The sequence below is a fragment of the Diceros bicornis genome, chromosome 9 (genome assembly GCF_020826845.1).
Source record: "Diceros bicornis minor isolate mBicDic1 chromosome 9, mDicBic1.mat.cur, whole genome shotgun sequence".
Lineage (NCBI taxonomy): Eukaryota > Metazoa > Chordata > Mammalia > Perissodactyla > Rhinocerotidae > Diceros > Diceros bicornis.
Window position 1 is genome coordinate 76761315 of NC_080748.1, and position 18005 is coordinate 76779319.

At 38.3% G+C, this 18005-nt stretch overlaps 1 protein-coding gene across 1 annotated transcript in view; it reads right to left on the bottom strand.

Moving 5' to 3' along the window:
• NALCN (sodium leak channel, non-selective) overlaps positions 1 to 18005 on the bottom strand; it is a 289313-nt gene that overhangs the window by 22217 nt on the left and 249091 nt on the right. The window contains exons 26-29 of the mRNA XM_058548440.1: positions 16540 to 16644; positions 11404 to 11510; positions 4384 to 4504; positions 4201 to 4299 (exon numbers count right to left, since the gene is read on the bottom strand). Of these exons, the coding sequence (XP_058404423.1) occupies positions 4201 to 4299; positions 4384 to 4504; positions 11404 to 11510; positions 16540 to 16644 (432 nt within the window). The remainder of the gene's footprint in view (positions 1 to 4200; positions 4300 to 4383; positions 4505 to 11403; positions 11511 to 16539; positions 16645 to 18005) is intronic.

Sequence of the window (18005 nt, forward strand, 5' to 3'; positions counted from 1 at the left end):
TGCAATGAACACACATACACTGTCTCACGGTAAGCCTCTTTCTCAGTGGGAAATCTCTAGGAGACGAATTGCTGGGCCTAGAAACTTATGCATCTTTATATTTACCAGATATTGCCAAGTTGCATCAAGAGAGCAATAACCAAGAAAACTTCCCAGCAGCAATCTACAAGTGTTCCCATTTCCTTATATTCTTGCCAATATTCTACATTGTCAGACATTTTAATTTGGCCATTTGATGGGTATGAAATGTATCTAATTTAGTTTTAATATTAATGAGATGAAACATCTTTTATATGTGTAAATGGTGATTCCTGTACGTTCCTATGTTAATTGCCTGTTCATATTCTTTGCTCATTTTTGTATTTGGATATTTACTTTTCGATGTTTTGTAGAAATTCTTAATATATTCTGGATACAAATCTTTTTTGTCAGTAGTGTGAGTTGTAAGTATTTTCTCTTGGTGTTAGCTTTTTTGCTTATCATGCCTTTTATCATTCGTGCCTTTTCATTTTAATGTAATCTAATTTATAAATTTTTTTCTTTATGGATTTCAATTGGTGGTTAATGTCAAGAACTCCCCAGCTACTCCAGGGTCAAAAGTAAATTCTGCATGGTTTAAAAATGGTTTAAATTTTGCTTTTCATAGCTGGGTCTTTCGTTCATCTGGAATTCATTTTTAAGTATGCTGCAAGGTAGAGCTCACAGTTGAGCTTCTTAGCTCCGGACAGTAGTTATCCAGCATTGCTTATTGATGGTCTCAGCTTCTCCGCTGACTTGCTGTGCTACTTCTGTTTTATATATACATGGGTCCCTCCCGGGGCTTTCTGTTCTGTAAGTTGAACTTTCTATCCCTGTAACAATACTGACACTATTTTACTTACTGTAGCTTATTTTCCTTTTCCACATTTTTGTTCATGCTCGACCTTGTGAGAGGTTTATTGATTTAATTTTTTTTTAAAGAACCAGCTTTTGTCATTCTTGAGCCTTTCTATAGTTACTTCATTTTCTACATCAGTCATTTCTATCCTTCTGTTTGTTACTCTCTTCCTCCTACTTTCTTTGATTTTACTTTGTTGTTCTTATAATTTATTGATTTGGATATTTGACATATTAATAATTAATCTTTGATTTTTCTCTAACATGTACACTTAAAGCTATAAATTTTCATGTAGTTACTGATTTTTCTATACCTTGTGAGTTTTTAATCTATGATTTTTATAGATGATTTATCTAAATTTGTGATTTTTTTATTCTGATTTCTTCTGTAAGTCAAAAATTATTTAGAATGTTGTCTTAATATTTCCAAATTATGAGAGATTTTTTGCTATATTTTTAAATTATGGTGAAGAACATGTTGTGTACATTATCAATTCTTTGGTAATTATTGTTTTATGACCTTGTTGAGGATACATTTTGTACTTGAAAATAATACATATTCTCAAATTGTTGGAGCCAGGGTTCTTTATATATGTCCATTAGATCTAATGTTTTTATTGTGTCAAATCTAATATTTATTTCTCTTTTTTTCCTGTCTGATTTATGAGTTTCTTAGAGAAATATGTTACTATCTTTCACTATGATTTTGGATTTGCTAGCTTTTTAAAATAATTTGGTTAATTTTTGCTTTGTACAGTTTGAGGTTCAGGAGTTATATATCTTTCTGATGATTAGTTTCTTTTATCATTATTTAATTACACTGTTTATTCCTAATAATGATATTTCTTTTAAATTAATTTTTTAATATATTAATAATGCTAAACCACTCTTCTCACTTACTGCAAACAAATATTTGTTCTCTAGATGTTATAGACATTAATATCATCCCTTTACTATACAAAACAAGGTATTTTGGAAAGTTGAACTCTGAAAGGATCCAAAAGAATAATAAGCATGGCAGTATCATCTGATCATTAATATATGAAAATTGCTGAAAGTTAATTATTGTGAAAATAAGTTTATTAATCAAATATATTATCTTATGGTGGAGAGATTAAAAAAATATATATTACTGGTATAGACTTTGACATTTTTAAACAGAGTTCCATTTTCTAAGGAAGATATAATTTTGCATAGTTCTTAATTGTGAACACATGGCCCCAAAGCTTGCCCATTTCCCGTATCTCTATATCTGTTTATTGCCTGTATATTTGGAAGTCTATTTATATACCCTTGGGAATGACCATTAGAATGTGAGCTCCACAAGGGCAGAAATCTCAATGTGCTTAGTTTTTAGTTTATGTGTTTAGTTCCTTAAGTTCTCAGGTCAAGAGCAGCGTCTGGTATCTACTAAGTGCTCAAAGAAACATGTTGAATGACTGAATAATAAATGAACAAATGCTAGTAAATAGTAGCTCATGCACTACCATCTAAAAAACTTGCAGAAAAAAATCTTTTCTAAAAGGTTCACATAATTTAGAAATTTATATCTCCAGTTAACTAATCAAGTTTTTAATGTCTGTTATACAATTTCTTCTATTTTTCCTCTTTCTCTAAGCACCCATTTGAGCTTACATCCATGCTCTCCTTTCTTAGGCCAAAAGGCTTCCGTCTTCCTTCAGAACACAAATACAACCAGCGTTTTAAGTAGACGTCCTGTTATTCTGCTTACTTCAGCCATTCCTCTAAGTTCAAGGGCTGCAATTAATTATACATTTGTCTCCAGTTATTGAACATTTTATGTTGTTTCATTTATTTTGCTGAATTGTGAGCTGCCGTAAGACCTAATTCTTCTGAAATCAGGTGTCTGCTCAGAGGGCCTCGTATGGCATTCTGAGCAAGCAGAGCCTAAACTCTCTTAATTGACTGATTCGCTTCTGCTCGTATTCTGGAATTCCCAGTATCGGCTCCATTGCATGGCTCAAAGCCATCTTAAAAGACCTATCTTCCTCTTTCTGCTTGGTATTAAATTGAACACACTGTAGGGCTTAAAGAAACTCATTTATGAATGTGGTAAAATAAAATAGGGGGGCTGGGCGATACGATCTTTATCCTTTTTTCTTATTCTAAATTCCATGCTTCTGTGGGTTGGAATAGTGTTGGGGCCCAAAGGGGGGATTTTTAAGTTGCTCCCTTTGAAAGCCTGAGCAAAATGACATCCTCATTAGGCACACATCAAAGGTGGCAATTGACTGAGTAACTGGTACCACACACGTGGAGCCTGGGGGACCATGAATGATACAGTCCCACGTGTCGCTACACAAACCAAAGGGCTCTGATGTGAATGCGTACAAATCAGTCCCAGCTATGAATAACATGGAACGGCACAGTGCTATGCAGGCAAATCTAGTCTAACTCAATGCAGAACAACGGTTGACATTTTTATACTCTTGAATTCGAAGAATCACAGACTCTGCAGTAACAGGCACCACTTCTGAATTCTGGCTCCATTTTCTATGCTTTTAAGCCCCAGACAAGTAATTTCACCTCTGTAAGCTGTTTTTTCTTCAACCATGCATTTCAGAGTTGTGAGAATGGAGAGTAGCATATGTAAAACCTTAGTGCACAGTAGTGCTCAAAAACTGTATGCCTCTCAATTATTATGATTCCAGAAGCCTGAACCTTACACAATAGAGGGCATATCAGCCATGTCCAGAAGAACGACACAGAACGTTCTCCTCCAAACTCACTTTTTGGCAGGAAACTACACTTGCTGTTTTCCCATTTGTGAACTCTTGCACTGATCATTAGAGCTGTAATGAACTCAGCATGCTTCCTGAGTTCATAAAGTATGTCAAGTGTTTATATGAAATTAGAAATCTTCTTTTTATTCTATGAATTAGGATTTAAGATTTTCTACTGCATGGGCCCCCCTTCCCCATCAAAATTCTGAGTTCACCTACTGAGTTACAAAGAAGCATCCAATTTACATTTTGTGAAAGTAATATTACCTGCAATCAGTACATCGATTACAGCTATTGTGTTTTAATAACTTGCTACATGTCCTTTCAATTTGAACAATAGGAGATGCGCCTTTCAGTTGCCGGCAAATTAATGACACCGTTACCAAAAGGGGAAATTTAGCAAGAGAATTGTGTTCTTAAATAATGTGCCTGAAAGGCAGCAATGAGGTAGCTGGTAAAATAGTTATAGAGATTATTTACACCAGTCACATTACGACTTCATGCCGTGTGTGAAAGAGAGCTCCAAAGTGAGTGGCTAGGAAAGAATAAACCCTGTGATATTCAAACCAAGAATTCTTACCTTGTTTTCATTGAAATTAGCAATAACTACTCCAACAAAAAGGGTCAGTCCAATCATGCAACCCAGGAATACAAAAACATGAATATAGATTCCATGCATCTGTATAAATGAAAAATATGTTATTCATCAAAGCCAATGAAAGCAGCTGTTGAAGCGTTCAAAGGATTCCATGTGCTTGCTTACCGGCCCCACACGATGAATAATAACATCCCTCACTTCCACCCAGCCTTTCAAGGAGAGAACTTCAAACAATGCCAGCATAGCATTTCCCACATTGTCAAAATTAAAGTTTCGAGGATTCGCCCTGCAAGTCAGAAAGAGGCATGTTCTGTGAATTGCCGATGAGAAGCCCCTAAGGCAAATATCTGTCGCTCTTTCCAATCTTGGGTGCAGGGAATATTCAGCACTTGGTAGGCTAGACGGCATTCGTTTGCTAAATCATAACAATGCCTTAATGTGTTAGAATTTATTAATTATGTGGTTCATTATTAGGTAATGGGGGGTGTTCTCAACTGAAAACAACAAAAAGCGACACGACTCAAGTCCTAGCTCTAGAGGTTCTGCAACATTTCTGGCTTGTCCTGATTATACCGAGGACTGGAAATATACTTTCTAGTTAGAAATTGTATCGGAGATTCTCACAAAGGGGCATTGGAGTTTGGATGTAAACTTTGAAATAGTTTTATAATTGAAAACCGTTCTAAGGGCATAAATTACAATTCCCCGTGTTAGTATAGAAAGCATAAGAAGAGTAGAATTTGGCCACTTTATTTCATTCTGTGTCCTCACCGTGAACATCATGCCATAAGGCAGTGATGCAGTTAGAGTCACTGAGATGACCAGAAGTGTTTGCACATAGCCTGTAAGTGTCCAGATCACTCTCTCCCAGTCGTATTTTCTCTCTCATTAACTCTGAGTGTTCTCAATAGACACTTTTCCTAGACCCAAGGGGTGCAGGTTGCTGTCTGCACCCACAGTTGATTCTTGACTTCAAAAACACTTTGGCCCACTATTTTTTGGTAGGGGGTGGTCTCATTTCTTGTTTTTCTCACATGTTTATACTTTTTTCTTCCCACTTACCAAAGTGATCCTTTCTACTCTATTGCATTTCCTTTCATCATTAACGGTCTTAGCCAACAATTTTATTGTTAATAGACGATTTCAGTGTTTTCTCCCTTATTAGAAGCTATGTTAAATAGTTAAATGATTTAGATAAACACACACTGGAAAATCATGACTATCACATTTCCTGACTTCGATGAAGAATTGAGTTTAGGATTACTGAATACAGTAGGCTTACTGAAGCCTAGCTAAATTATATTTTGTTAACCTTTTTTCCTGCTACCTCATTTATCAAAGTTTAACCCTCATAAAAGATAACTTTCGGGGCTGGCCTGGTGGCATAGTGGTTAAGTGTGCATGCTCGAGATTTGCAGGTTCAAATCTTGGGCACGTTCCTACACACCACTTGTCAAGCCATGCTGTGGCAGCATCCCACATATAGAGTAGAGGAAGAGTGGCGCGGATGTTAGCCCTGGGACAATCTTCCTTAAGCAAAAAAAGGAAGATTGGCAATGGATGTCAGCGCAGGGCCAATCTTCCTCACCAAAGGAAAAAAAAAAGGTAACTTTCTGGGGGGCAATCTGGTTTAGTATTTTTCTACCACCTTTTGTCTTTTAAACCATAGAAACAATCATGGGATGCATCTTTATAAGTTTTCTTTTTTCAATACTAAACAGATGGGGATCTAATAAGAAAACATAAAACTGACTTGCTTCTAAAGGTTTAAGGCTGATTGGTAGAAATGTTTTCTACATAGTCCAAAAGCCCCACTCAGAAATACAGAAATTTGGGATTCCGATTTATACTTTTTAAGGATGAGCTGAGCATATTCTTTTGAATTTTTCCAAAAATCTTTCCTTTGGGGGATTGCAATTAAATTTAATGTATTTTACAGAAGACGGAAGCTGGAAGGAGTCTACAGAAGCCACAGTTTTCTCAAATAAGGATTTTTTTTAAACCACGTGAGCCAGCTCTCAGATCTGATGTTGAACTTTCTTACTCACCCACTTTCTTTACGTAATAGTGTTTTTTTAGCTGAATTTGCAACAACCAAAACTACTTTCATGTTCCATATCCTTTAGAAGTTAAAATATTTTAAAAATACACTTTTATGCTAAAGCAAGAAAAAGAAAATGAAGGGTCATAGACTTAGTTGGAAGACTATATCACATTTAAAAAATAAATCTTTCTTGGTTTTACTCATACAAGATATTTGTTTATTCTTTGTTCATTTTACTAAAATTGGGAAATTTGAAACTTGACCTACAACCAGAGAGGACTTCAATAAATCCCAGACATAATCCATTATTGTCATTTTTCTCGTTGCTGTGTGAATATCATCTGTTCTGGTTAATTTTTAAAAGATTATAATCTTGTCAATCCAATTCAGAAAACAAAAACATTGGTTCTGACCTCACGATTTGATCAATCTACCTTCCAGTGAAAAGTGCTCCCAGGTCCCAAGGTCATGACAAGGAGAGTTGCTCCTCCTCTGGGAAGATGGAGGCACCGTGGAGGAGAGGAACTTAGCCTCTGCTCTTGGATGTGGAAATGCAGGGATAACATTGTCCAAAATGCCACCCTGTATCTTACACATCTCCGCCATCTAGTCTAAAGAAATCAGGAACTTTTTGTACTTCTAGAACACACTGACATTGTTTTGCCTTGTGCTTTGCCAACAGAGCCTCCTCAGCCTGCAGCACCCGACCCCTACCTCGCCCCTCATGCTCACCTGCCCAGACTCCTTCCCTTTCACCTGCCTCATTCCTATACATCCTCACAAGTGAACTAAGGGTCTTCTCCTCTGGGTCCTTCCCCTGGTCCTATCACAGCTTGGGTTAGGTGCCTCTCCTGTGCGTGCCACTTTACCCTTTCCCTTTCTGTATCCTACAATCAGAGGCTGATATACCACGAACCAAAGAACTTAAGCCTCAGGACCCCTCCCTGGCAAGATCCTGGAAGGGGCCCAGGAGTGAGTTCACACAGCCATATGTAGTTTTATATATATATATATTTTTTCTTTTGGGAGGAAGATTGGCCCTGAGCTAAGATCTGTGCCAGTCTTCCTCTATTTTGTATGTGGGTTGCCGCCACAGCGTGGTTTGATGAGTGGTGTAGATCTGCACCCGGGATCCAAACCTGTGAACCTTGGGCCGTCGAAGTGGAGTGTGCCAAATTTAACCACTACACCAACAGGCTGGCCCTGATATATTCTTTTATCTTAAAGGCATACTCAAAATGTTTGAGCCTTCAACTCTACAAAAATCTGACCTCCTTCTGCCTAGAGTGTATCACAGTGTGACTTAAAATTACCTAGAGGTAAGTTTCAGGTGAGCATCAAGTGAGCTGAGGGGCTTATTTATGTAGTATCAAAGCCTTTAGCATATTATATTAAAATATTTGTAATTTTATTTTTTGTTCTCCACTAGACTTCAGGCTCCTAGGGGTCAGGGGCCATAGCTTGTCCTCAGTGACAGCATAATGTCTGGCGAATAGTAAGCACTCAATAAAAGCGTTTATTGTAAACTGAGTACTTTTTTGATTTTTCTTTCATGCATTCCATTTTCCTATATCCCAGACCTCTGCTTAAAACAAAACACACAATATTTATAATACGTAATATGTCTAATCCTTTTTACCACGGTAATTTTTATGTCATCAAGTCTGAGTGATTCAGAAGAAAGTGAATGTACTCATCTGAGGAGAGAATATAGAAAGCAGATTGTCTCCTGAATTAGATAGTGCATATTTATGCCCTAATTATAATTATCAAAGCATGCCTCTAGGCCAATTCCTAGATATAAGTTATTTTCTTAATCACAAATTAGCCAATATAAAATCACAAAATTTTCAGCTGCTAACTCTTGATGAGGTTACTAAAGAAAGAAAATGTAAAAATTATTATGGTTACAGTCGACATTTCTTTGACGGAAAATTTTTATTTCACTGAAACTAACCCAAGTCACAAGATGCTGAACAAAAGGACAAAAGCTATTGTGACGATGTTCAAGTGAAGCACCTCTATTCACTTATGCTTTTAAAGTGTCATTGAACTTGAAACCTCTAATAATAACTTATATAAGACATTACATTTCAATTAACTCTGATTTTTAAAATCCTAGGTAGCTGATTTCATGGAACAGGATGAAGGTCACAGGGTACAACTGGAAATAGTTCACTTTTCTCCCAACACTGCCTTCCAGTGTGTTCTAGCTCCCATCCTGACTTCTTGGGGAGATCTCAAAGCTTTTTGGTCACTTTCAATTATACGATCAGTCTCATTCTAAAAAGTTCACTCCATTTTACACCAAACCTTTGCTCTCATAACCCGTACAATGATCCAATCTTTAGCAGCTCAGGTGACCTGTGGTTTGGGAAGGGAAGAAGAGTGTTGGCCACTCTGTTCCTCTCCTCCTCTTCAGGCACCATGTGATTCTCACAAGATTGGGGCAGGATGCAGCTGGAGTTAGAGAAATGGAGTTCAAGTCTGTGTATCTTACATTGCTGGACTCTGGCCATAGAGACTGGTGTTCTCATCACAGCAGCTATTGCTCTGCCATGGAGCGCATTATATGGTCCTAAGAAACACTCTGTATATCAACCATGTTTCTAGTTTCTGTAAACTTGATCCTTTATCATCTGTCCTACATGCATATGCTGGACACACTTTGTTCTGGACAACCCAGTAAGATGCTCGAGTCACCCGGCCTTGGCCTCCTGCCTCCCTCATCACCCTCTCCTCCCCTCAAGAGGTGTTTTTTTTAGTGCATGCTTTTCAAACACAAACCAACCAACCCAGAGTCCACAACCCCGACTCCCTCCTTTCATACTCTGGGCCACCATCCACCAGCTCTAATCACCCGGGGCACGTGCCAGACCACCAGGGATAGCCTCTGTGCCCCAGAGCCTGATGAAATTATTCAAACTAGCCAACTCTCAGCCTGCTTGCCCTGCCTATCCCACCCCTTCCCAGGGAAATCACAAAAATGGCTCTTGCTTACAGTTCTCCCTCTCCCTCTGCCTCCTGACTGACCCTGCTGCTTCCTCAAGTGGCCCCAGTGGTGTAGCACGTCCCCTTCCTCTTGGGAACCCTGAGTCACCAACTGTCACTTCAATGGCAGCCATCTCCTGATCTGTTGGCCTTAAAATACTTCCAATTTTCTATGAATGTACTATATTTTAACATTCTCCCCAGCACGAGGATGCCCATGGTGCCATTCCTGCCGTGAGTGCAGTCTCTAGGTGATTCTCAGCTCCCACTCCTGGAAACACCACAGCCCTCTCCCAATGGGGGCACCATCTCCCCAGCACATAGCCCTTTGAAGCAGGGTTCCATCAAGATGGCTCAGATCACGGTGCCCTAGGCAGTGATGACTTGACCTTCTAGAAACACCAGATGACCCTGCCCTGCCAGACAGTGAAGAGCAGCCTGTCCACAGGAGCATCTCTTCTCGCCTTGCCAATCTCCGATATCAACTAGTCCTCCTGGGGGAACTCACTTGGCTGCAGTGGGAAGCACCCTTGACCTTTCCCTACAGTGAAGGGAGGAGAGACGCCACAGTGCTCTCTACTGAGTTCATTCACTTCCCTTCACTTCCCTGATGTTATCCTTGAGTGCAGTGTTTTCTTTCTTTCTTTCTTTCTTTTTTTTTTGTGAGGAAGACCGGCCCTGAGCTAACATCCGTGCCCATCTTTCTCTACTTTATATGGGACGCTGCCACAGCATGGCTTGACAAGCAGTGCATCGGTGCCTGCCTAGGATCCAAACCTGCAAACCCTGGGCTGCTGAAGCGGAGTGTACGCACTTAACCGCTTGTGCCACCGGGCGGCCCTGAGTTCAGTGTTTTCTTTTACATGAGCTGGGTGATGGAGGCAGATAATCTTTTGCTAAGTTCTGCTGGGATTGTCCAATTGCTCTCTTTAGAATATAATGATACTTTATCTCCTACTGATCTCAGCTTTGAGGCTTCAGCCAGAATTCCAAAACAGTAGGAAAAAAATCCCATTTGATGTCCTGATATAAATAAATTTATGGTACAATAATGAGTTTTCACCTCACAAAAAAATAAACTTTTTATGCTTCTTTAATTTTTTATTCTAACGTGAACCAGACTGCTTTTCTAGTTAGCACTGGGATAAGGATACTCCCATGTGTCATACACTTCTCTACCCATGCTCAAGCCACACATCCAAAATTAATCTTTTTTTCATAATTCTTCCATATTTAAAAAAAAAACAATAACTCAATTTAAATTGTACTGAATTATTTACAAAAGTGAATTTCATGTTAGAGAAATGCCAAAGCAGGTAACAGTGAGTCCCAAGGGTACAACGGGGTAAAATGCTGTTCCTTTTAAAGAGTCTTGACATTTAGTAGAGAACATCAATTGTGAGGAAAGCAGACAAGTTGCTATAGTTCACTCGTTATTCTAAGAGGTAAAGATGAAATAAAAAGAAAACAGACAAGGATTTAAAAGGACAAATGAAGCTGATAGAACATTCAGGTCATCAATGAAGCAGATTGAGAGATTCCATCATGGTCATTAGTAAAATGGACAAGAAAGAAGGTACTACATACTTCCAGCTTTGATGTAAATGCTTTGAAAACTCATTTTCAAGAAAAGTGAATTTTTAAGAGAGAGTTAGATTTAATCAATTGTGTTACTGATTATACTTTTCCAGAGTTTCCATAATGGAAATCCTTCAATGTAAATAGGTTTTAAAACTGAAATAGCTTTATGATTTAGGCTTCTCTACAACTGTATGAGGACATCAGATCCTCTCTTAAAGATACAAACCCAGGATGAGTTTAGTTTTAATTTGACAGAAAATCTTTGTTTTTTGAGCCTCACTGTTTTTTAAAGCCATGTGAATCAAGATACATACTTTTAAAGTATTAGAAAAATACTGCGGTGATATTTCATTGGTTTTATGAAGCAACATGAGACTCAGTGTACCACTTGCTCTCTTATTTACTGTATTTTTGCAGGCTGTTGTAATTCAGTGCTTTGCCTTGTATTACTTAAAATCATTTTAACATCTCTAGCAGAATTACTTTTAGTTTCATGGCATATTATACTGATTTAAAATCTTATACCGACAAAGATAGCATTCTTCAGGATATTTTTCTGATATGCTTACCAAACACGTGGCACCCAGAATCCAGGTTTTTTCTCTCCAGGTCTTAATTTTAAATTTAAGTTCTTGGACACACTTACATTAATTCTGAATATCCCATTACAATCTTCCTAAAATAGGAAAAAAAAGGAGTAGAGGAGGGGACCTGATCAGAAAATGAACTCAGAAAAGACAAAAGATAAGAAACACTTTTTACATAGAATAATAAAGGTCTTTTATCTGACAACAGTGATATAGACAGTTACCCAGCAAATAGTAACAAAGACTGCAGGATGAGTGGTGAAAGTTGACGCTGAAAACATTAGTAAGTGGGCAAAGGATCTGAATAGACATTCCTCCAAGGAAGATATACAAATGGCCAATGAGCACATGAAAAGATGCTCAGCGTCATTAGGCATCAGGGAATGCAAATCAAAACCACAACGAGATACCACTTCAGATCTACTAAGAAGGCTACAATCAAAAAAGTCAAACAACAACAAGCTTTAACAAGGATGTACAGAAATCGGAATCCTCATACTTGACCATATGCTCCTGGTGGGGATGGAAAATGGTGCAGCCATCCTGGAAAATAGTGTAGCAGGTCCTCAAATGACTAAACAAAGAGTTACCACAGGACTCAGCAATTCCACTCCTAGGTATTTACCCAAGAAAAATGAAAACATATATCTACATGGAAACTTGTACATGAATGTTTATATCATTATTATTGTAAATAGCATTATTTATAATAGCCAAAGGTGGAAATAATTCAAATGTCCATCAATGGACAAATACATGAACAAAATGTGGTATATCTACACAAAGGAATACTATTCAGCCATAAAAAGGAATGGAGTACTGATATACGCTACAACACAGATGAACCTTGAAATATGCTAAGTGAAAAAGTTAGTCACCAAAGACCACATATTATAAGATTCCATTCGTATGAAAGTCCAAAACAAGAAACTCTACAAAGACAGAAAGTAGATTAGCTGTTGCTTAGGGACGGAGGTGTCAGGGGGATAAGGGTACAGGGGGTGGTAGTTAAAAGATAGTTTCTTTTTTGAGGTGATGAAAATTTTCTAAAATTGGCTGTGGTGATGGTTGTATAATTCTGTGAATATGCTAAAAACCACTGAATTATACACCTGAAGTGGGTGAATTGTGTGGTATGTGAATTGTATCTCCATAAAGCTGTTTAAGAAAGATTTAAAAAATAAAACACTAGTAAGAAGTTTCGGACTCAGTTTTTTGTCTTTATTCTCCCTTTTATTATTTTTACTTCTTTGACTATGATTGTCATATTTTGAACCTACACCTCTTTTCTGGGTTCAAGGTGTAGATGGTAAAATTCTTGATTACTATTTGAATATTTCAACAGAACTTCAAATTTTAACCTGTTTAAAGTCACCTTCAACCCTAAAATATGTCTCCTGGCTTCCCCACTTCTGTCCGTGGACCGTATCCTGTCAACACGCCTGCATCAAGACCTCAGAGTTGCCCAGGGCTTTTCCTATCCGGCCTGGTCCACGTCTCCATTCTTATTTCAACTAGTTTAGTTAATACCACCATTACTTCTCTCCGGATTACCAATAAGATTCTTTAAAATAAACACCTTCTTACACAAATAATATATCTTTAACTGACAAAGCATGGATCAACTTACCAAAAATTACCCAAAGACAAACACAATTCACACTTTGGTGTATATCCTTCCAGTCTTTTTTCCCATGCATATTTGAGATCGTACAGTTTTTATTCTTTCATAGCCCATTTTTTCAGTTAAAATATACTGCAATTGTCTTCTCATAACAACCATATATATTCATCTACAACATTATTCCAAATGGCTGTGTTGTGGTGTATCATAAAGAGACCCCAGGATGTATCTGACCTCACAATCTCTTCCAGTTTGTCTTTCTGAGCCCACAGGAGCCCGCACTGATTGACTGAGACAGCCTGGTGTCCTGACTTTTAACCTCGGATTATGGGGCCAGACTACGTGGACATGAATCCCAGCTCTCCACTTACTGGGAGTGACCCTGGACAAGTCATTTAACCTTTGAACTCCCATTTTCCTCGTCAGGAGAATGTGGTAACAATGGTAGTTCTTGGGACAGTAGTTGCACTTTGTGAGCACTAATAAGTGTCTGCTTCCTCTTCTCACAAACCTTTAATGACTTCTCACGTCTCATCAAAGAAATTCCAAACCCCTTACACTGGCATTCCAGGCCCCCAAGGATCTCTCCCTAAACTACACTTCTGGCCTTGTTTTCCAGTTCTTTTCCATGTAGGAGGGCTGTGACGTTTAACACTGATTATTGGAGGTTGGGTTAGGTTTTTTACGTAAGTAAGCTAATTCAACCTTCATAATATTGCTGTGTGAGAAGTGTTAGAGAGGAGGAAATACGTCCAGAGTGATTAAGTGGCCAGAACAAGCCATCATATCTCCCAAAGCAGGATTCTATTCTTGGAAGCCCTGATTCCAAAACATTGGTTCTTTGTTCCCGCCTCGCACCATGACTCTTCCTTGCATGCTATGTCTTTCTTCATTCTGCCTCCTCCACGTGAAAGGTCCTTTCCTGCCCGTCTCGAATCCTACCTCCTCCCTAAAGATTTCCCAGCGCAGCACCCCCAGGTGGAAGCACTATTTTCCATCATTGAAATCAGCTTGCACATTATTTCTGCTTCTCATGTGCTCTTTTAACTTCTGACATCATATCATAGTTCCTCAAATATAAAACACATGTTCTGATTGGATAGAAAACGCTGCAAAGAGGGGCAGTGACGCACACATTTTTCCAGTCCTCATGTCCCCCATCATGGTGTCTTGTACACAACTGATGTTTAATAACCAGTATCCTCAGAGTTTGTTGACAGGGCTTTGGTGACTAAGTTCTGGGCTCCACATCTCTATCTAAAGTGATCTCAAGATTTTTGTTGCCAAGTTTGAAGAAAAGAAGCAGAGGGAGGAAGTGCTCAGCTAGACACCAAAAAAATAACACGGTGTTCCAACAGGAAAATGTGGCACCAACAACTCAAGCTTCATTGCCTTTAAACATGAGCTGTTTGTGATCCAAATGTTTGTAGTTTGTTGGTGTATCTAGTTTCCCCTTTTCAAGGGATTGTCTCTTCTTTTAGAAAGATGGACTGAAGCTCCAAGATAGAACTGATGTCCCCTTCATCCACATGGTGATCTTGGTCTTGGCCTCTTATTTTAAGACTAGAAAAGAGCTTGTCCTGATGTAAGGACACAGACCACTTCTTACTATACCAATTTCTTTTCCATTATTCTGCTTGATGTTGATGCATTCTGTGATGGATAAGTTTTCTTAGGCTTTTCTTATGAGCCTTCCACAGAGACCTCATTGCTCTGGGAGAGATGATAAATGCATCATGGTATCCATGTGTCCATCTACCATGAGCTCTCTGTCCCCTACTCAAGTCATCAATCTTTAGCTTGGGGTGAGTATGAATAGATAATATAAAATCACAATGCTCTCAGGCCATTATTAATATACTGAGTCATCCAAGATCCCTACCAGGCTTCACCTTGAAACGTTATTATCTTTCTGGTCTTTATTCAGTGTGGAGCTAAAATAATTCTTCTTTCCTTACACAGGCTTGTGGACTAATGCATCAGCTCATTATTACTTCCTTCGTTAGCCAATTTGATACACCACCACCTTTATATCACGTTCCTCGTCCTGTCTTCTCAGGTTTATCGAAGTTCCTGGAACCTCTGGGGAGAGGAATTAAAGGAAGCAGTGACCTAGGTGGCGCCTTGTGAAATAACATAAGGTCTGCCCAACCTAAATATGTCTCCTCTGCTCTGTCTCTTCCCGAAATCCTCATTACTAACATAATTGATAATGTGTTTTGACTGGACAAAGATGTTACCCGTATTTTATAACAATTAGAGAGCTAATAATTTTTATAATTAGAAGCCTAAAAATGTAAGAATTTTCATACTGATATAAAATCTATATTAGATAGCCATATTTGCTAGAAATACGTATTGCAGTTGAGCTCTATCAGGCCTTTTGGAAACATGCGTTTTAATGAACTTCAGGCATTATTTTACCTGGATGAAAGAGGAAATACTTTTGCTAGTTTATACATCAGCAGTACTTGGTTGACTTCATTAATCTACTTGTGATATATGGCAGAATTCTAAGAGAATGGCACACTGGAGGGTGTAGCAGAGACTGGCTAATTAGAAACCAAACCATGTCCCATTTTTCTACAGAATGTATCACTGCACTCCATATCACAGTCTCCCTTCCAGCATGGTGAGGCCACGCTCTTTCCAGTGGAATGTGGGTTGAAGTGACGTGTGCCGCTTCTAGGCTCAGCCCATGGTGCTCGCAGATAGAGACTGTTCTCTGTTCTTATCTGACAGCTAATCAGAGAAGACTTTGAAGACAATGAAGAGTGAAGACACAAGACAAAAGGAACTTGAATCCCTGAGTGGTCATTTGGAGGAGAGCTGTCCAACTCATCCAAGATGCAATATATTCATTTCATTATGTACAGCTACTGAAACTTTGGGGTTGTTACAGCAGCTAGCCTCCTCTTACTAACACTGAAGAAAGATAAAGAAAAGAGCAGTAGCAAAAGTGTGCAAGCTTGGGTCTCTATTAGTTGTCATAATGGAGAAGATTCTGGGCAGCTAAGAGCTAATGCCAGGCCCTCCCAGTGGGGAGAGTGCTGGAGTGGAAAAGTAATAAGAAGGGGTAGGAAAGTCAGACTTTGCCTCTTGTACTTTTTTGAGGGGCTGTTTGCTGATAGGAGTCTCATGTGACAACAGAGGCAGGATTGAGTTAGGGGAGACCTAAATGGAAAGTTTCTGAAGTTCACAGCTATAAACATCTGGAATCTTGGGTGACTATGCTGAAGATGTCAAAAGTGGTGACACTGGAATAGGAGGGAAGAGGAGAACTTCCTGAGGTGCACTTTTAGCCTTAAAAACATTTGCTAGCCAGAAGAGACACACTGTGTTCCTTAAGCAAAGGGAATTGGTGGGAGGAGAATTCTGAAAGCTTTGTCAGGGGGTTCTCAAAGTAGCCTCTGCAGCCATTGGTACCACATACTTACCAAGGGATGGTAAACTACCTTAATTTTTATCCCGAAAGACAGAAAGGAGCATCTTACCCTTCTAATAATGTTGGGATCATTGCACTTTGCCAGTTTTCCAGCAAAAAGCTGAACTCCAAAGCTTGCAAAAACAAGCATTAAAGTCAGCAAAAGAATGGAGACCTGAAAGAAATTGGTGAGATATCAAATCTCTCAGTAAAATATTAAACAGTAGCTTTGGTTTGAACAGCGATACGAACAAGACTTTCCAGATAACATTGTATGAAATTCATGGTCTTTTGAGGATTATCTTTTAATTTCTCCACCACAGGTCATTCAATTAGCCTTACTGGAATGTTAAAAGAAGGAAATTGACAACAGGTTTTGAATTTTTAGAATAAAAACATGACTTTCATATAAGAAAATAGGTAAAGGTACTTTTGATATGACTTGGACCTTTCTGATTTTGAAATCAACACTTTGCTTTATTTAATGGAACAAAAAAATGTTTAAATAATTATATTTTATTCATTTTCTTAGAATGAATTCACATCTCTATTAGCAGAGCATAAATTAGAGGGACAGTGGCTTTGCTCTCTTGTGAGCACGAGGGCATATGAATGTGCTGTGCACAGAGGATGTGAGATGATTCAGTCCTGAAAAGCAAATCTGTTAATTGACTCATGCTCCCTCTGCTGGGTGACTACTTTGGTCTTAGCAGAGAAAAGGAGCAAAGGATAAGATATTGAACAAACCATTGATCTGTGCTGGTTGAATAATCTAAACATATACCTTAACTATACTAAAATGACACAGAAACATCATAGGACAAAGGCACAAATAAATTCTCTTCTAAATTCTATCGGGGCTCCAAGATGCACATCAGCTGTCAGGTGATATTCTGTTTTCCTTCAATTCTAGCTGTGTGAAAAGCCACCATGTTATGGCTTTACTCCAAAGAAAATATGGAATTTTAAACACATCTTTAAAAAAAAAATCAGCAACTATACGCCTATAGTAACATCACAACCTGTCTTTAAAATATCTTAGAATCAATTGCAACTACAGCTATTCTCTCACCATAGGTGTGTTTCTAGAAAGCAAGATATAAAACAAGCTTATGTAAATTAATCTATGTGTTTCATGTACAAGTAGAACTCAATAATAATAAAAAGAATCCTTTGATCGCTCCTTTGTAAGGAAAATATCCTCCTGTAACAGATTGTGAGCAATGAGGCTCTTAGCTGTTTTTTCTGCAGCCTTGCTCTTAGAAGACCCTAAATCAATGTTTGCCCAACTAAAAAGAATGTCTTCCCCCTCACATTTGTGGGTATTTATTCTTGTATACTGAGGTTACTTAAAGTAGAATATACCTGTATGTTACATTTTTTAAGTCGTTTTACGTAAACGCTCTGAAGATCAGAGCCAAATTCTATGCCATGTGCTTTAGGGGACAGACAGAATGAGATCACGAGCCCAAATGTGTTAATTCCTAATATCATTTGTGAAGTAGATGGTGATGAATCTTTTTATCCTTAATTTCC